The sequence below is a fragment of the Hemiscyllium ocellatum genome, chromosome 17, assembly GCF_020745735.1.
Source record: "Hemiscyllium ocellatum isolate sHemOce1 chromosome 17, sHemOce1.pat.X.cur, whole genome shotgun sequence".
In the NCBI taxonomy this organism is placed as follows: Eukaryota; Metazoa; Chordata; class Chondrichthyes; order Orectolobiformes; family Hemiscylliidae; genus Hemiscyllium; species Hemiscyllium ocellatum.
The window spans coordinates 61664513-61685319 of record NC_083417.1 but is presented as its reverse complement, the minus strand read 5'-3'; the positions used below and the strand labels follow the sequence as shown (position 1 = coordinate 61685319).

Sequence of the window (20807 nt, the reverse complement as noted above, 5' to 3'; positions counted from 1 at the left end):
GGGAAAATATCTAGGTTTGGGTTGGCAAGTAACAGTTGCGTCACACAAATGTCGAGCAATGACTATTCGCAATAAGAGGCAATCTAACCAGCACTCCTTGACATTCAATGGCATTACTATCACTGAATCCGCCACTCTCATCATCCTGGGACTACCACTGACAAGAAACTCAACTAGACTTGCCATGTAAGTACAGTGGTTACAAGACCAATTCAGAGGCTTGGAATACTGCAGTGAGTAACTCACCTCCTGACTTCTCAAAGCCTGTTCACCATCTACAGTCAGGAGTGTGATAGAATACTCTCCTCTTGTCTGGGTGCGTGCAACTCCAACAGCATTCAAGATTTTGATACCATCCAGAACAAAGCAGTCCATTTGATTGACACCACATCCACAAGCATCCACTACTTCCATCATCAACAGTCAATAGCAACAGTGTACACTATTTAAAAGATGTACTGCAGAAATTTGCCAAAGATGCTTAGATAGCACCTTCCAAACCCACAACCACTTCAATGTAGAAGGACAACAGCAGTAGATATATGGGAACACGATCACCTGCAAGTTCCCCTCCAAGTGATTCACTATCCTGACTTGGAAATATATTGCTGTTCCTCCACTGTTGCTGAGTTGAAATCCTGTAACCCCTCCCCAAACAGCACTTTGGATGTACCTACAGCACGTAGACTGGAGTTGTACAAGAAAGCAGCTCACCACCACTTTCTCAATGGCAACTAGGGATGAGCAATAAATTTTGACAAGCCAGTGACACTCATGGACCACAAGAGATTTTTGAAAAAATACACCTCGACACATATAAGTAAATTAAAAAAAAGGAAATATATTGAGTAGTACTTAATAGGGGACAAAGAAGATCAGCACTGCTTCAGGAGGCAGTCATACCCCTTAGATTAACGATCTCAAATTTAGCCAATGGTCAGCTAGAGGAAGGTGTGACTCCAAACAAGGTAGGGAGCTTGATCTAGAATAGAGTGCTGCAGCAACCTCAACCATTGAGTTTGTCTAACAGGTTTGAGGTTCTTGCTCCCTGTGTGAATGAGAGCAGGGACTGCAGGGAGAATGAGCAAACTGATAATAATACCATGGTACAGGGAACCATTCAAGAGGGGGGAGAAAAGAAAAATGTAATTGCAATCAGGGACAGTATTATCAGGGGAATGGACACTATTCTCTGTGGCCAGGATCGAGAGTCCTGAAAGTTGTGTTGTCACTCTGTCTGGTACCTGGGCTACAGAGGAGCTTGGAGCAGGAGGGAAAGATCCAGTCATTGTGGTCTATGTAGGTACCAATAATTTAGACAGAAAGAGGAAAAATGCTCTGCTGATGGGAAAATATGCATGTAGGGGTTAAATTAAAAAGCAAAACCAAACGGGTAATAATCTCCAAATTACGACCTGAGCCATGAGCTAATTGGCATGGGGTCAATAATATTAAAGAGGCAAATGGCTCAAGGATTGTTATGGGAGAAATGGGTTCAAATTCAGGGAACATTAGCACCAGTAAAGTGGAAGAAGGAATCTGTTCCGATGGAACAGGCTTCACCTGAATTGAGCTGTTACCAGAGACCTGGTGAATCACATAGCTAGAGCTGTAGATACATCCTTAAACTAAATTGTGGGATTACTGGGTTCACTTACACAGAAAATTAGAAAGTAAAAGATAAAGGAGAGGTGGGACTGCAGGTTAGTGATGGGGCTAATTATTACCAGAAAATGAAAGGAAAAGACAGAATGCGTAAATGTCATATTGCACCAAGGAACCACTGAAAGTACAGGGAAATTCAAATAGAACAAATTTAGAGGATTTGTATCTCAAAACACAAAGCATTCAGAATAAAATAGACAAATTGACGAGGTGCAAATCAAATGAGATAAATATGATCTCATAGCTATTACAGAAACATGGTTACAAGGATATCAAAACTAGTAACTTAACATAGAGAGATGTTTGATCTTTTGGAGAGACAGGAGGGATGAAAAGGTGAGCACTATTAATAAGATTTGAAATGAGGACAGTTGTGAGAGACAATCTAGGTTCAGATGTTAGGAAGTCCAGCAAGAGAAAGAAGACATTGGTACGAGTAGTGTGCAGACCCCCAAACAGGAAAGGCTATAAATCAACAAATAATAGAAGCGTGCAAGACGAATACAGCAATAATTATGGGTGACTTTACTCTTCATGTTAATTGATTTGATCAAGTTAGTAAAGGTGGTTACAACAATGAACTCGTTGATTGCATGAGGGATAGTTTCCTAGAGCAAAATGTCAATGGAGTCAACCAGGGAACGGGCTATCTTGGTGATTCGAAATGAAGCATGTTTTAATAATTGACCCCAAAGTAAAAGATCTCCTAGGCACTAGCGATCATAACATGGGAGAATTCAATATTCAGTTCAAGTATAAGAAACTTGTCTTGGAAACAACTATGTTTAACTTAACTAAAGGGAACTGCAATGAAATAAAGATTAGCAGGAATATGGCAGACATTTAAGGAGGCAATCATGATTCTCAGTAAAATACATTACAGTAAAGAGAAAAGACTCTAAAAGATGGATAAAACAACCATGGATAACAAAGGATTTTAGGAGACTAATAAGTTGAAAGAAAAAGTATACAAGGAGGCCAAAGTAATTTTAACCCCGAAGACTAGGACAAGTTCAGAATCCAGGTTAGGAAAACTATGAAGACAATAAAGGTAGAGAAAATAAACCATGACAATGCATTAGTGGGGAATAGAAAATTGACAATATAAGCTGTTTTGAATATATAAAAAAAGAGAGGTCAAAGTGAACACAAGACTCTTAGCACATGAATCTGGGGAGATAATTATGGGGAGCAAGGAAATGGCAGATGAGTCAAAACAGATATTTTGTATCAGACTTTATGATGGAAATTACTTCAAACATCCCATTAATACTAAAGAATATGGAGCATGAATTAAGTACTATCACCATCACAAACGTGGTAGTATTAGATAAACTAATGGGACTAAAGGTAGGAAAGTCCCTCAGCAGATAAGTCCCTTCTAAAAGAAGTAGCTACAAAGATAGTGGATGCATTAGTTGTAATTTTCCAAAAATCCTTGGATTCTGGATAAGTACCAGAGGACTGGAAAATTGCTAATGTAACACCCCTATAGAAAAATGGAGGAGGATGAAAAGCAGGTACCTAGAGGCCGATTAGCCTAACATCTATTGTTGGAAAAGTATTGAAATGAATTATTAAGGAAGTTAAAGCAGAACATTGGGAAAATCATAATCAAATCAAACAGAGTCAGTATGGCTTTATGGAAGGGAAATCATATCTGTCTAATTTATTAGAGGTTTTCGAGGAAGTCTCAATCAGAATGGATAAAGGGGAAGTGGTTAATGTGTTGCATTTCTATTTCAGGACAGTATTCAGCAAGGTTAAGTTATAACAGCCCTTGATATTGGAGGTGGTATATTGGTATGGAGAAAGAATTGGCTCATGGGCAGGAAACAGCAACTGGGAATAAAGGGTTCTTTTACAGAATGGCGACACATGACCAGTAGGGTTCCATGGTGATCATTGCTGGGACTGCTGCTGTTTAATGACTTGAGGGAAGGAAGTGAATGTACTGCAGCCAAATTTCTAGAAGATATAAAATAGGTGGGAATGCAAGTTCCAAGAAGGATACAAACTATTTACAGAGAAAAATTGATGGATTAAGTAAGTGAGAAAAAAATTTGTAAATTGAATAATATGGGAAAATGTAAGGTTGTTCATTTTGGAAGGGAAACATAAAGAATAAACTTCAATGTTGAGGACTCTGTAATAGTCATTGGGGCAATGGGGATAATACCAATTAGGTATTGCATATTAAGTGCAGAGAACACTATGGGGTAAAGAGTCGAAAGTGTGGTGCTGGAAAAGCACAGCAGGTCAGGCAACATCCGAGGAGAGTCAATGTTTCAGGCAAAAGCAGTTCATCAGGAATGAAGGTGGGGGGAGGGGGCTGACAGATAAATGGAGGGGGTGGGTGGGATTGGGGTGAAAGCTAGCTGGGAATGCAATAGGTGAATGCAGGTTGGGGGAGTGCGTTAATTGTGATAGATTGGTGCTGAGATCCTTGTGGGGGAGGAAGAGAACTTCTTCAAGGTGGGCATCCTCAGAAGAGTCTTCACAATAAGGTTTTTAGCAACTAGGAGAAAGTGAGGACTGCAGATGCAATGAGATAAATTGGTGTGCCAGGGAGGGAGGAAAAGCAGTAGAATGGAATGATGAGGGTATAAGGGTGAGACTGGGCATGTGGGTCACATTGGATATGGATGAAGGGGAAGAGCAGGAATATCCCAAGAGGTGATGAAAGAACTGATAATCAAAATGGGGACTGAAGAAGGATAGAGAGAATATGAGGTGGAAGAGACCATCAAAGGTTATTGGTTGAAAGCATACTCGAAAGATAGAGGGTAAGGAGTCGAGCTTAAGGTATAACACTGCCTTCTTGCACCAAACCATTTTTATTTGAAGATTTGGGAGAATGTAAATCAAAAAAGAAGTGTCCCAGATCTCTTTGCAGGTGCTCAGGCAGAGCCACCCCGTACTTAAAATAAGATATCAAAACCGAAAAAGCTAGATGCTATTGCAAGAGCAGTCGTTTAAGAATACTGCTAAACAATGTTAAACAATATTTGAAGGTGTTTATGATCTAAAAGCAACAAACAAGTGAGTTCCAATCATTCATTCATTCCTTACACTTTCATAAGAAGGTCACCTAAGGTTCAGCAGTCATACTGATGATGGGGTTTGGGATAGCTGGTAGAGAGTAGGGAGAAACTAATGCATAATTATTCATACTCAATGAATCAGAGGTCCATGCATGAGCGAGTTATGTGACTGCAATGCAAGCTGCACCTTTACTTCGACACCAGCACTGGTTCTTTTCAGAGCACAAATGAGTACTTGCATGCCTCTCCCTTGACAAGAAAGGTATTAGGTTTGTCTAGTTCACCATGGACCCCAATAGCCAAGATGCCCAAACTGTGCATTTTGCAGCTTTTGCTGCGTTGCCTCAGGTGCAAGTGGTTGTCAATTGCAGCATGGGGTACTCAGAATCCCCTGGCATTATCCATCCAGCTTCTTGAACTGGAAGGGATTTTACCCCTCAATATTCAACTTTTTTTGACTACACAAACACATTTCTCAGGTTCATCCCATGTTTGTTTTGTACATCATCTCCAAGGCTGGCTTATAATTGACAAGAAAGTAAGGCTAATAAGCCCAGTGTGAAACACTCAGATGGATTTCGAACAGAGCCACAATGCAGCTTATGCATCTAGAAAGGCCATCAGTGATTATGCAATTGGTCGTTTGAGAATGTGTTTCTGTTGTCTGGATCATTAGGAGGACTCCAATGGATAGTAGTACAAGCATCCCTTAATTTGTATTAAAAATCTGATTCTTGATGTGCAGATGTGGGAAGCTGTTTTAAATGTTTGCATTAGATAGGTGGACATATCCAATTTTCCATAGTGCACAAGCCTACTTCCCATGTTCAGCAGTTTGATCTTCAAAAATGGCGAGGACTTGGAATTCAGGCATGCTGCCCTCTGTGTTATTACAATTTCTACAGTGTGCAACAGCTTCTCTTGTAAAAGAGTAGTGCCATTAAGAGACACTATATGGGAACATGAACAGTTGATGTGGATTGATAGTACAGGTAAAGCTACTGATGTGAACTCGCAGATCTGTGATTGTCCATGTGAGCCCTGCTAACTAGTTTGGAGAACAGTATGACTGAAAGGGTTCTGAGTGAAAGACACCTGCTGTGGTGAACAAGCTAAATTGATGGATTTCAGTGAAAGTTCATATAATGTGCATACATGATTTTTTTTCTGAAGTGTCGATGGTAAAGGCACTTTATGTAATAGTGCCCTTATCCCACATAAGCCTTTGGTGAGAGGCATGGGATATCTACATTATTCAAAAGGTGAATTAATTGATGATGAAATGATGTGTGAGCTGCTGAGTACTACTAGTCTATTTATGTTTAAAATAGCACATGTGTGAGATCCAATATCATTGAGTTGCTCTTAGTCCATGGCTAAGTCCAAAAAAAGAAAGACACTGATTAGTCATGAGGCATATGATGAAGGTTATAATCAACTGGGAGAAAGTGAGGACGGCAGATGCTGGAGATCAGAGTCGAAGAGCGTGGTGCTGGAAAAGCACAGCCAGTCAGGCAGCATCCAAGGAGCAGGAAAGTCAATGTTTTGGGCATAAGCCCTTCATCTTGGCCAAGGAGGCTGAGAGATAAATGGGAACGGGATGGGGCTGGGCGGGGGAAGGTAGCTAGAAATGTGATAGCTGGATGAAGGTGGGGGATGATGGTGGTAGGTCAGAGTGGAGGGTGGAGCGGATAGGTGAGAAGGAAGATTGACAGGTAGGACCATTCAAGGGGGTGGTGCTGAGTTGGCAAGTTGGGACTGGTATAAGGTGGGGGGAGGGGAAATGGGAAACCTGGTGAAATTCACATTGACCCCATGTGGTTGAAGGGTCTATCATCCAAGGGTGTGTGTATTGGTAAGCTTATTATGCTAAAACACAGTCATAATGCTATGAAACAATTAGTAGACATGGTACTTACTCTGGCAGACTGCATAAGGTAATTCTTCGTCTTGTGGCACTGCACCCAGTTACATCTTCAGGTTTATTGTGCACTGACTGAGCCACCTCCACCTCTACAGAATAGCTTTTTGTTGTTATCCCTGAGAAACAAAATCTCCTAATGCTCATATAAATCCCTCAACGGTGTGGTCACTAAATGTTGGGTCTGTCTTGTGCAACTTTTCTGCCATCTCCAGGATTGGGTACGAGTCCTTTGATGGGGCTGAGATTCAGAGAATGAAGTGCTGTCCGAGTGTCTATTAAATATGGTTTCCAGATATTAGAACACAAAATGCCCCAGCGGAGCCAGCACCTCCTACCTAGCCATCACAGGAATTCACAATGGGCATGTTGGCTGCTTCCAGAAATCTCTAGTAATTAACAGGTGTTACAATCAGTTCGCTAGCAAAATTCCTCAATTTATTATGGTCCCAGATAGAATATTCCAAATTGTCAAGCTTTAGTGAGGATGGATGAATTGATTGCCCTTCTTTATTCACCCACCCATCAACTGGTCACAACAAGGTTAATTTCAAAATGGTTCTTTCCCTTGTTGATGCCTTTCTCTCAGACCAAATGAATTAATGTTTTTTAAAAGAGCCAATTTAACCGGGCTTTCCTGAGGTAGCAAAGGGGTATGTTCATTAATTACAAAACACAAGAAGAAATAGTAACACATAGAGATTAAAAATACGAGATGAGTTTTTAAGAAGTGCCTCTCGTTCAGGTTGCTCTCTTTTCTCTCATCATGTTCACAAATTGAGATAGCTCACAGGAGCCTGTAGTTCAATTCTCAGTGCCTTTTTCCCTTTGAAGTCCTTCACTTTGAAGTTTCTTGACACTGTGTATGACATTTTGGGGTGTCTCTCTCTGGGCTGACAATAATCCATACAGGCTTTTCAATCACTGGAATATGTTGCTCAGAATTTATACTCTCAAATTTTTTTTGGCTGTATGTCCTCTTTTTAAAAACAAAATTAAATGTTCAATATTTCTTAAGATGGTCTAAGATAATGATCTAATGTAACAATACAGGTCTAGCCATTACTCGTAGGCTTTCTGTAACTTAAATTCACTCTGATTGATCAATACAGTCATATGACAAGTCTATTCATCTTCAGCCAATCTGAGTTATTAGTGTGGACTTTTGGTTTATATCAGGCATCATTCTTTGGGATGTACTACTCTGCTGGAGGGAATTCTTGATAAGATTAACGCAACTAATTTTGTGTTTTTCAAGTTTATCTCATTGTGATTTCACTATATGTTCTTTCTTCCTAGCTTTTGTACTTAGCTAATTATCAACTGGCATTCAGAATTAAAATAATCACAATTTTATTCACATGCATACAATAAAGGTTGAAAAATCACAAATTGAGTAAAGCCAACTCCACTGCCTCATAAATCATGAGGCTAACTCCTAAGAATCTAAAGATGTGGCATAAAAGGCATGATGTTTTCTTTTTCAAACATAAATCAACATAGTTTTACAGTCTATGAAACTCGCGAATGGTTTACTTAATTTCTAACATTTCAGAGCTCCTTACAAAAATTACATTTTGTATCTGAAAATGGTTTCAAAAAAAATCTTAACAACTACTGGATTCAAAACATCATTCTTTTCTCAGGAGTCAATGAACCTGCATCAACAAGCACCGGTTGTAAAACTCAGGCCTTACAGCCATTAGATGTCAAAGAGAGAGAAAGAGAGAGAGAGGAAATTCTTCATCATTACTTTACTTTATTGCATATATATCAGTCTATTCGTTAGATCAATGCGTCTTGATTGTTACCACTTAAGTGAAATGAGCTGTAAATATTCATTTTATGAGCGCTTATGTTAGTACTTCATGTACGTGACTGTGCTATTTTAAATACATTTGTGTATTAATTGATTAATAAGTATGATTTTACCTACGTTTGTTTCTTATAAGTGTTATTATGTGTTGTTAATCAGTGGTGAACCTTCCTTTTTTAAAGTAATTCTATGCAGTTATCAACATATTTTCCTGCAACTTTGAATTTATTTCTACAGATTTCTACCTTGTACGTGTTTATTTCTCTCTGTTTTTTCCTCATTCCAAATAGCTCTGAGACAACAGCAACAATCAGAAATAGTGTTCACCAACATATTACACTTGCTGATTGCCAACAGACTTCCAGTGTAGAGGTGATTAAGGTGGAGCTAGAATGAGAAACATCTGAACACTGTCTTGGATTGCAGCCCAGAACCTTTCTGAGGATTCTGTCACTGGCAGAGGTGCCCAAGGCTGACTGTCCAAGTGCCACCATTCCCTAATAATGACAAAGTGAGTGGATTGGGGAAGATGCAAGTAAAATCAGGCCCAGAACTCAAACAGCAAATCAGTTTCAGGCTTTAGTTGGCTCTGATTTTTCTGCAGTTGGCTCCCTAGAATCTGGGCATGTGCCAATGGATGGATATAACTTAACAACTAAGTTTTGTCAAAAATCCCAAGATTACAGAGCCTGCTCACACGATTGTGAATGATGTTCAATTAAACTTTGAAATCTTATCTCTTTTGATCAAATTCTGAGACTTAGCCGATCAATCTGAAACCTACTAATTGAATAAGGGAGAGAGCAAGGAAATCACTTCAAAATACCTCTTGCAAAATCCTTACAGCTGCCATTTCTTCACAGTATCTTAAATAGACTCCTCAAAAACAACTTCGTAACTCAATAAACAAGGAAAACATGGAGGTCACAGAATGATCATAAATAAAACTTGTGAAAAAGTTCTAATTTTGAATCTCTTAATGCACATCTCATAGATTCGTGCACCACAGAAACAGACACTTTGATCCAACTCGCCCATTCCAATTAGGTTTCCCAAAACCACATCCCATTTGCCTGTATTTGGCCCATATCCTTCGAAACCTTTCCTATTCATGTGCCTGTCCAAATGTCTTTTAAATGTTCTAATGCATCTACCATTTCCTCTGGCAGTTCATTCGATATATGCACCACCATCTATGTGAAAAAGTTGCTCCTCAGCTCCCTTTCCAATTTCCAAGATGGCGGCAGAGTAGGATGCTTCAGATGCAGCTCTTACTCTTCAGCTGTTTCTTTCTATTTTTTTTTCCTTTTCGTCTTTTTCTCTTTCTGCTTTTCTTTACCCTTAGCCTCAGCACAGACTAGTGAATTGTCATCTCAGCCCAGTACTGTCTCTGCCTGGTCTCTTGGTTTGGTGCGATGATGCTTTGGCATGTGAGTGGGTCCTGCCCGAGCATGGAGTTCCGGTGTACCTGCAGCGGTGCTATCAAGAACAGGCAGCTAAGGTTTCTTGAAGACCTAACTAAGCAGAGGACTTGTCAAAGACTACTGAACTTTTAACCTTATCTCTTTGTTTTTCCAAATATTCTATTAAGGTGATGCTTAATATTTTTTAATTTTGTGTCTTTTAGTACCTTGTACCTAAGATGGCATTGAATGTGGCAACATTACGTACCTTTCACGGTACTCCTGTACTTGAGTACACGAAGCAATAAAATCTAAATCTTTTAAATCTTTCCTCTCTTACCTTAAACCAATGCCCTCTACAAGGAACGAAGTACAAAACAGCACAGGACCTGGTTCCTTGGTCCTCCAAGCCTGCGCTGTTACATTTCTAGTTTTGAATTCTCCTACCTTAAGGAAAAGATCTTTTCTATTCACCTTATTATGCCCTTTACGATGTCGCCCCTCACGCTTCAGGTTGAAATATTCCAGCCTATCCATCCACTCCCTTGAACTCAAACTCTCAGTCCCAGTAATATTGTTTAAGTATTTTCTGTACCCTTTCCAATGTAATAATAGCCTTCCTATAGCAGGGTGACCAGAACCGTTGCCAGTACTCCAAAAGTGGCCCCACCAATGCCCTATACAGCCGCAGCATGATACTCTTACCAGGCGATCTCAACATTGCTCAGAAGCCTGGAACTATATATGGTATGAGGCTTATTCACTTTTATTACATTTTTCACTGAAACTTTACACACGATTTCTCATTTTGAGCATTGTCTTGACTACAAACAATATGATGCACAAGTCAATGTCTACTGAACATGCAGTCAATTGTCTGTAGCTTCTATCCTTCCATCATTCATACACATTACCTCTATTATTCACACGTATGCAACCACTTTTCCATCTTGCATGTCTTGAAACTGATGCAAAACAGCAGTCAATCAGAATCAGGGAATGATTTGGAGGTGTCGGTGTTGGACTGGAGTGTACAAAGTTAAAAGTCACACAATACCAGGTTGTAGTCCAACAGGTTTATTTGGAAGCATTAGCTTTCGAAGCACTGTCTCTTCATCAGGTGGTTGTGGAATATAAGATTGTAGGAGACAGAATTTATAGCAAAAGTTTACAGTGTGATGTAACTGAAATTATATATTGAAAAAGACCTGGATTATTTGTTAAGTCACACATTTTTTAGAATGGGCATGTTGGTTTCAGTTCTTTCATCTGTAAATTCCAGAACTTTCTTAAAATTATATTCTCAAGTGAACTTTAACAATAGGTGCCATGTTGGCCCAGATAATGCATAGAAGGTGTGAGGTGCCTTGTGTGAGGCTGTCTGTGCCCAATGTTCAGACTGATTCTAAACAGGGAATAAATTTTTCACTGGTTGGAATCAAATCTAACCCAAAAGAAGACAGTTGTGATTGTCGGAGTTCAATTATCTCAGTCCCTGGATATCATGGCAAGAGTTTCTCAGAGTAGCACTGTCCAATCATCTTCAGCTGCTTTATCAATTACCTTCCTCCTTCATAAGATTAGAAGTGGGATGTTCACTGATGATTACACAATGTTCAATATCATTTATGATTGCTCAGATATTGAGTCAATCTGTGCCCAGCGTCCATGAGCAACACACCCTAACAGCATCCAGGTTTAGCTGAAAGGTGGTGTGTAATATTCAAATCACACAAGCACCAGGCAGTGATCATCTCCAACTAAAGAGGATCTAACACCTTCCCTTAGCATTCCATGGCATTACCACTGTTGAAACACCATCAATATCCTAGGAGTTACATTGATCTGAATATGAACTGGACCAGCCAAAAAAATTATGGCTACGAGATTAGGCCAGAGGCTAGGAATTCTGCAGCAAATAACTCATTTCTTGATTCCTTAAATTCCCCGTCTAAGAGATACAAGACAAAATTAAATACTCTCCACTTGCCTAATTAAGTGCAGCTCTAAGAACACTGAAGAAGGTCAATGCTATCCAGGACAAAGCATCACACTTGAATGTCACCCCATCCACCAACTTCAAATTCAATCCTTCCACCATTGATAGACCATAGCAGATATTTGCACCATGTTCATAATGCATTACAGTAACTTGTTCACCCATCTCTGACAGTACCATCCAAACTCACAACCTCTACCACCTAAAAGGAGGAAAAAGCAGACATGGGAAGAATACTACGTGCAAGTTCCTCTCCAAGTTAGATACTATTCTGTTTTGGAAACTATGCTAGCTCCTTTACTGGTGCTGTGTTAAAATCTTGAATGTTTCTATATCACATGGACTGTCACAGTCCAAGAAGACAGTTCACTGCCACTTTTCAAAGGGCAGTTAAGGATGGACGGGAAACACTGGTCTAACCAGCAATACCCACACCCTTTAAGAATGTCTGCTGACATCCCAAAACTGCGCTCTCTATGCATTAGCAAACCAGGGATGCACAATACCCCTGCCAGCACCGTTGGTGAAGTTATTCCATCCTGTTTGTTGTATTTATTTTGCTTATTTCAGCACCATTCTCTTTACTGGTAGAGCATTTCACAAAGTTTGCATGAGCAGAATATTCTACATACACAATATGAACCTTTCAAGATGTCAGGAGACACAGCTTATTCCTTTTAAGAATAAAGAAAATACCATCTTCTTGCAACTGCTGAAAGATTTCAACATTAACTAAGACGTTTATTTTCAAGTTGTAGTATCTATTTCCTCCACTTCTACTCACTCTCACTCAAACTGTTCTGGTATTGGTGGTGGGATAGTAAAGTCCACAGTGAGGAAAAATACAACAATGCACAGGACTATATGAAACTCCTGGAATTTGAGTTTAAATAATGCCTAATCTGATTTATATTAAACATTCCTATTATTTTCTAGTTGTAAGTGGATTATGTGAAATGTTTGAGACATAAAACTGCCTCTAACTTGCAATTAATTATCACCAAATTTGAATCTTACTCAGAGACTTTACAAGGTGACTGACCTGACAAATGAAAAAAACACACACAGCAGATGTAAACAGTGGTCTTCTACAATTAGAAATAGACTAAAATATAAATAAACATCAAATCCTTCAACTGGAAGTGCTTCATCCTAATCCTGGATGTTTGGTAGCTATGTTTCCTGGTATTAATATTCATCACAGAATTAATTAAATGTATTCATGATATACTATAAGGCGAGACAATAGGGGAATCCTGATCAATAAGGGAATCAAGGGTTACAGGGAAAATGCAGGAAAGTTGATGTGAGTAATGTCAAATCAGACTTGATTCTATTGAATAACAGAGCAGGCTTGAGGACTGAACAGCCTATTCCTGTTCTTAGTTCTTATGGCCTTTTTTGGCAATTCTGTTCAGCATGTCATTGAGTTCACCAAGATCAATTATAAAAACACTCTACAGCAAGACTTTGAATTTTCTGTATAGCACATTTCTGTGTCTACATATAGAGGATACTGCATTTGCATGTATCTGTATCATTCTTGCATTTTGTTACACAATTTATTTACTACTACAGCGTTCCTCATGAAAGCATTGTTAGCAAAGTGAAATCCTTTAAAAGAAGAATTACTCATGTTAGGAATATATTTGACTTAACTGTACAGTATGGCGGCATGATGAATCAAGCAAAGCAACTCTTCTCCACAATGAGCTGAATGGATATATAGATATAAACATTATGTATAGCACAGAATTAGGCTATCTGGCTCAACTGGTTCATGCTGGCGTTTATGTTTCTTATCAGCAGCTCCCAACCCTTTATATCTACTATCAGCATAACCTCGTACTCTTTTCTAACTTTGTATTTATCCAGCTTATCCTTAAGTGATTGATATTTGTTCAAACTAGCTCTTCCACATTCTCTGAATACAACAGCTTTTTCAGAATTTCCAATTGATTTAGCAGTCTCTATGTATTTTCCCAGTTTTTCCAATGTTTCCCAATGTAGAAACATTGATGGAAAGATTGGATAAGACCAGAAAATAAGTGTGGGAATTTTATTTCTCAAACTTTGAGCTGTCGGTAACTTAAAAGATGATAATATGCAGCCCAGTGCTGCGTGTGCTACTGAGGGGCTGCACAATTCACCATGAACCAAGTTCATGAAAATCTAGCACTATTTTAAAAAGCTGGATTGCATTACTTAAACAGTCTGTAAGTCTTACACAGAAGGTGCATTCTGGCTGGAGCAGGTGTTGACAGAGTCTGGGAAAGAGTGTCTAACCTGAAAGAATACTGAACATAGTACCACAGGACAAAGAGTGTGCTGCAAGGTTCTCTTAATAACACTGGAAAGTATGATGCAAGAGGTGGACAGGAGTGAAACCCTTTCTCCAAAGGGTACTAGGAGATCCAATAGGCAGGCACTGAGAAGTTGACAGCAATAGATAGACATCATAATCAGTGTTATCAGTCTTGTCCCAAGAATGTGAAAGCAGTGTCAAAAGAAGTTCAGTGAATTCACAAGCGGTCAAGTTCACTGAATCTTCAAATGCCGTATTCTTGCAAATGAACCATTCAGTCTCCACAATGTTCCATTCACCTCACACAATGTTACACATGCCATCAAGCCTGCCACATACATCCCAATTTCAGTCACCGTTCCTCATTTTCAATTTCAAAATTTTACATCAGAGGCAACTCACAACTTTACATCACTTACACAATTATACTGTTACTGCATGCCTCACTCATACATCTTGCAGCTTACATGCACTACCAGCTATTTAAACATGACAACAGCATTATCCAAACAACTGCACCTTATCACTGATGCATGTCCTTTTCTCTTGCAGATAAGGCAACCACAGGCTGAAGAACCAAACCCAGCAAGGAACAAACACAAATGCTGTCTTCACCCTAATGGAGGACACTGTCCCAACTATTATTGGTACAGTTGCAACCATCCACAGATGATCTAATGACCTAAATTATTTTCTTGTATTCCATTCCCCATCATTGCACAATTTCTTCTGAGGTGAACATGTATCTTTTGATTTTTCCCTATTTCCTCAATGGAACACTACCCTTCTCTCCATTCAAATTGTCAAGAACACCTAGCTTATGAAGTGGCATAGCAGCATAGAATCTGAGAGGAACAAGACAGCGTGAAAGAAGCACCATCTCTCAATCTCTCACTTGCAGCCTACAGCCCAGACACTGGCATTCTGCATACTTTAGAGGTCAACACAGAAGCAGGATCTGCACGTGGTGAGTCAGCGGGTATGACTGGCCAGCAGCCAGGACAGAAGGAAAAGCTTGCATAAGTTCCATTTCCTGACAATGCTGCTAAGAACGTTACTGCAAAAAGCTAATGAATATGAAAAATGCTCATTGTACTGGTAGGTCTGCCAGACAGGCTGTTGTTACGAACTACGAGCATTGGGGAGTCTCGTACAAACTTGGCACAGGGTTTTGTTCAGATGTGAGAGCCCAATTTTTAAGTAGTGACTGCAAGTGGACACATGCAAATCTTAGTACCTTAAATGTTGATGCCTTAGCTTACATTGCAATACCAAATAGAGCCAGCCAGTATCTGAGTTCAGCAGTGGCAGCACAAGTTGAGGTCATTTCAGGTCACATTCAAGCAAGCTTAGATTATGCTGTATTGTCATGTATAACTTTGCTCAAAGGGGCTTGTATAGCCTGACAGCAGTTTAGGAGAAAGTTAGGACTGCAGATGCTGGAGAGTCAGAGTTGAAAAGTGTGGTGCTGCAAAAAGTACAGCAGGTCAGGCAGCATCTGAGGAACAGGAGAGTTGACGTTTTGAGCATAAGCCCTTCATCAGGAATGTAGAGGGGGGAAGGGGGCTGAGAAATTGATAGGTGGGTGGGGATATGGCTGGGGTAAGGTAGGTGGGATGGCAATAGGTAGATACAGTTAGGAGGTGATTGTGATAGGTCAGTGGGGAGCAGATGGGTGGGAAGGAAGATGGAGAGGTAGGTCAGGTCAAGTTTGAGGGTTGCATCTGTGATGATGTGGGGGTAGGGAGATTTGGAAATTGGTGAAGTCAATGTTGATACCATGTGGTTGTAGGGTCCAGAAGCAGAAGATGACGTGTTCTTCCTCCTGTTGGCAGGAGGCTTTGATTTGGCATTGGAGTAGGCCAGGATTTGCATGTACTTGGGGGAGTGGGAGGGGGAATTGAAGTGGTTGGTCTCAGGTTAGCGGGATCATTTGGTGTGAGTGGACCAGAGATGCTGCCTGAACTGCTCCGCAAGTTGGCGCTTGGTCTCCCTGACGTCGAGGAGACCACATCGAGAACAATGGATGCAGTAAATGAGGTGGGAGGTTGTGCAGGAAAATCTCTGCTGGATGAAGGTGAGGCAGTAGCTGTGGGTGCAGGTTTTGCATCTCATGTGGTGGCATGGAAAGGTGCCGGATGTAGAGGGTGGATTGATGAGAAACGTGGACCTAACGAGGGAGTGTAGGAGGAAATGGTCTCTGCAGAACGCAGATAGGGATGGGGAGGGAAATATATTTTTGGTGGTGCCAATGCCAGTGTCCCTGCTGTTGCTAGTCAGTCAGCCAGTAAAGATTGTTGCTACCAATGTCAAGGAGATGCAGTCAAAAGGCAAGCCTTCTATGTCAGAGCTGCCTGACAGCACCCTCCATAGCCATCCATTGTCTCTTCTGCTGAAAATCACCACCTTTTCACCAGCGCAAAAAGCAGGCACCATTGCTGCTCCCAGGATAATGGCTATTCAATTGCTTGATATGTTCACCATGGTCATACATCAAGAGCATCCAATGTAGTGCTTCCAAAACCACCAATAAGCAGTCACTGATTGACACCATGCATCAAAGGGAAGCCTGTTAACCTGACAAAGCACACATCATGCAAGAAATGTGCATGCAGAATGCAAATGCCACTTTGATATCAAAATGGCACCATAGCATTAAATGTACAGGCATTCAGAAGCAAACTTTGCAACCATGCTATCTGCACCTAACTCATCACAAACAAACTGTTTCATAATTAGCTTTCCATTTTTCAAAAAAAGAACCCCAGCCTGCTAACTCTTTACTCATAGGCATAATCTCCCAATGTTGGTATCATGCATTAAAATATTTTTTCCCATTACCTCTGTAGAGTATAGATTAATATAATGCACCATATTCCAAATATAGTCTCCCTAAGATTCACTATGGCTTCTCCACTTTTTAGCTTTCCCTACAGAAATAAAAGTCCATAAATTTGTTTGCATAACTTATGGTGTTATTAAGCTGTGTTACTAGGTTTAAGATTTGCATAGTCACAAAAAAAATCTGATGATAATGTTATATTCCCTGAAATTATAACATTCAGTATATAAGTAAAATCTTTAATATTCCTGAACCTCACTGCTAACAGAATATTTGTACTGAACAGCAAGTTGTTCTGCATGCATTTAATGAGTCATTTGGGTTCGGGCCAGTTAACTCGATTGGCTGGTTTGTAACGCAGAGGGACAGGAATAGTATGGGTTTAATTCTTGTATCGGCTGAAGTCACCACAAAGGTCCCACCTTCTTGACCTTGACTGAGGCATGGTGATCCTCACATTAAACCACCACCAGTCATCGTTCTCTCATGAGCAAGCAAACTCTATGACAATCAGACCTTTAATAACTCAATTAGTGTTGTGCAATGGTTCCCCACTATTAACAGCATGAAGGGCGAACAATGTAGTATACTTTACAGAGTCTATCAATGCACAATAATCACACCTTAAAGTCAGTCTCAGCTCAATAAACAGACAATGTAATCAGATGTCCAGTTCAGTTAAGGTCAGTGTCTGAGCAGCATACAGTTAGCAAATGAGATGCAATCTAATTGTATTTGGTAATATTTAAGCATAATAATAAAATATTACTGAAAATTTTACTGAATGAATGCACTCAATATGTTAAACAGCCTTTTCTATTCCAAATCCATTGTATTCTCATGCTCCAATCCATCATGCATATTGATATGAAGTTGATTCATGCCTATTAATATTGGGCAATTTATATATATGCAGTTTAAAATTACAACTTTATTAGCAAGTTTATTGCATCGAGTATATGCATGCATTTGAATACTGCAAATTAACCAGTACAGTAATATTGGATAATGAGCACATGCACGCATCTTCATGTTCTCTTGCACACTGTTACTGGACAATACACCCATGCGACTTAATACTAGGAATTTAGAATTTGTTAGAGCATTTTAATATTGAATAATGAGACAATGCATGTATATTAATAAAATATTTTGAGGCTATCCTTCATATTAGTGTGATCAACAAATCTATTCTTACATATCAGCACTGTAGAATGAATAAATGCATGTATTGGAATAAAGTACAGTTTTATTAGCATAATTTAATACTTAATAAGGTTAGATGTAAATATTAATTCTGTACACCGAATCAAACGTTTCAAACTCTGGACAATGAGTAAACAGTGCATATGAATATTTCAGGGTTACCACATTAACACTGGACAATACTGGCCTATGCATATTGATACTGTAATATTAGTAAAGCCATAAATATATTATTAAACACATCAATCGTGCATATTAATACGATACAAATTATTTGCATGCTTTAATATTAAGTCCAATCAAACACATTTAATACTGTACAGAAATAAAGTATATCATCATTGTATTTCCCCGTGCTGTTAACACTGTACAGTCAGATCGGCAATAGCTATACGAAGGTGTGTTTTGTCTGTACGAATACTGTAGCTGCTGTACATGCATGAACCCGACTTGGAAACTGACTCCAACCGGAGTTTGGATGTCTTCTTTACCTCTGCACTAAAGTTGTCCTCCTCAGCCCGACTAGAAATAGCGCAAAGCCCTAGAATGAGAATGGGCACTGTCCAGCTTCGGGTCCAACACAACCCTCCGGCCATTTCTTAGCGATATGTTTTGGCTCTACCACCCCGAGCCTGGGTGATTCCCCGCTGCTCTCCTTTTCCTTCTCTCCCAATCTGTGAACACACTGATCGAGAAAGCCAGCGCCCTCTACAGTGCTAACACAAGACCACAAGTACTTAAAGTCGAAGGACTGCCTCTTCCCGAACTCTAATTATCAGTGTTCATCACTCCACTTCCTCTTTCACTTGCAATTAGTGACCGCGGTGTTCTGTCGATATTTTGCTTTCAGCTGCAAATTTGTCTCCCCTACGTTTTACATTCACGGATCGTGCAGTAAAACAATTCCTACCGGTCATTTTGCATTTCTTAATTTTTTTGTGTGTGGTTTCTTAGACAAAGGCAAAATCAAGATCAAAACTTTCCCATACGAGTGCTGCAATTTTCTTAAGAACACACATGAAAACATATTTATATTTAATATATACGGTGATAAGTACATACAACCACACTTTTCAGCATTAATATATATGAAATGACATGTATATAATGTATATGTACTGTACTGTATAACGCGTTAATGTAATTATGTAAATAAGACAGTCGACATCATCTTTTGGAAGTGATGTAACGTCACATGACAACAAGTCTATTCCTTCCAATACCTTCTTGGCAGAAGTGGAATTTTGGTCTGTGTATAGTTAGTGCGTAAACAAACAGGCAATATTTGAGCTTACATCAAAATGTCCTTGTAATATTAACCAATCTCGCTGTTAAATCTAACCACAGTACTGTATATAGTGGCAGCAGGTGACTGGGTAACTGAAAAGAACAGCCAATGACCTAACAGCATGTACAGAATAGCAAACAAAACCAAACTGGAGAAGTCGTTGCCATTTCAAAATGCTAGCCCAATCCAGCCTGATAAGTAGCTAAACTGGCACCAGAAATTCACAACATACTGCACTTTATCAGGTGAGCTACAGCAAAAAGTAGATTGAAGACTCTTGTGGTTTATGGGAGGTTGTGCAGATGATAATCTAGTGAAGACAGGAAATCACATTGGAAATGAACCGGTATCTATGGATGAGCTGACCAAGGCCGTCAAGTCCTTTAGAGAGAATAAAACTCACGGAAGCGACAGCTTACAGCCGATTTGCACTCAAGTTTGAGTCTTAAATGACCGGGACCTGCTTTTGGTATACGACAGCATGCTTCCAGCAGGTACCATGTGTGAATCCATGAGTAGAGATGTCATTACCCTTACCTACAAGCAGAAGGGGAAGAAGGAGGAAATTAGGAACTGGCTACCAATTTTACTGTGGATTGTAAAATTCTGTCTAAAGTCAGGTCTGCTGTAGGATCAGTGATTTACCCCAACCAAATCTGTGCTGTACCAAGCAGGAAGATCTCTAAAAGCCTTGCATTCCTCAGCATATGATCAACTACATGCAGGACAAAATGGATGGACAGCTGTCTCATCAGCCTGGACCAAGAGAAGGTCTTTGACAGATCACAGACCTACATGAGGGATGTATTCTCCAAAATGGGCTTTGGGGAGAGAATCTGCAATTGGATCTGACTGCTCTCCACTAACATCAGTAGTGCAGTCAATGGGTGGGAATCAGAAAGCTTCAAAATCAGATCTGGAATCAGACAGGACTGCCCACTCTCTCCTGCTTTGTGTGTTGTAAAGAAACATTTGCTGAGTCCATCAGGAAGAATATGAGCCTGAGAGAGGTGACTATTCCAGGCAGCAGAGATCTGCAGGTCAAAGCCTTCCTGAACATGGATGACATCGCTGTTTTTGCTCAGATCAGTTGTCAATGTGCAGACTCATGTGCATCTGTGACCAGTTCAAACTACCCCTGGGAGCCAAGGTAAATTGAAGCAAGACCGAGTTCTTTGGGAAATGGCCAACTGATCATTTATCCCCTTCACCATTGGTTCAGACTATCTGAAGATGTTGGTTATATGGTTCAGAGAGGCCAGGGCATATTACCAAACATAGGAGGACCTTATTGTCAAGGTGAGGCAGAAATTGGGCA

The 20807-nt window shown here is 39.9% G+C and overlaps 1 protein-coding gene across 1 annotated transcript in view; it reads right to left on the bottom strand.

Annotated features, from left to right (window-relative positions):
* The window catches only part of mmp15b (matrix metallopeptidase 15b), a 105366-nt gene extending 86485 nt beyond the window's left edge, over positions 1 to 18881 (bottom strand). Inside the window, exon 1 of the mRNA XM_060838225.1 lies at positions 18693 to 18881. Coding sequence (XP_060694208.1) covers positions 18693 to 18797 — 105 coding nt within the window. The 5' untranslated portion in view covers positions 18798 to 18881. The remainder of the gene's footprint in view (positions 1 to 18692) is intronic.
* Between the last annotated feature and the right edge of the window lie 1926 nt (positions 18882 to 20807).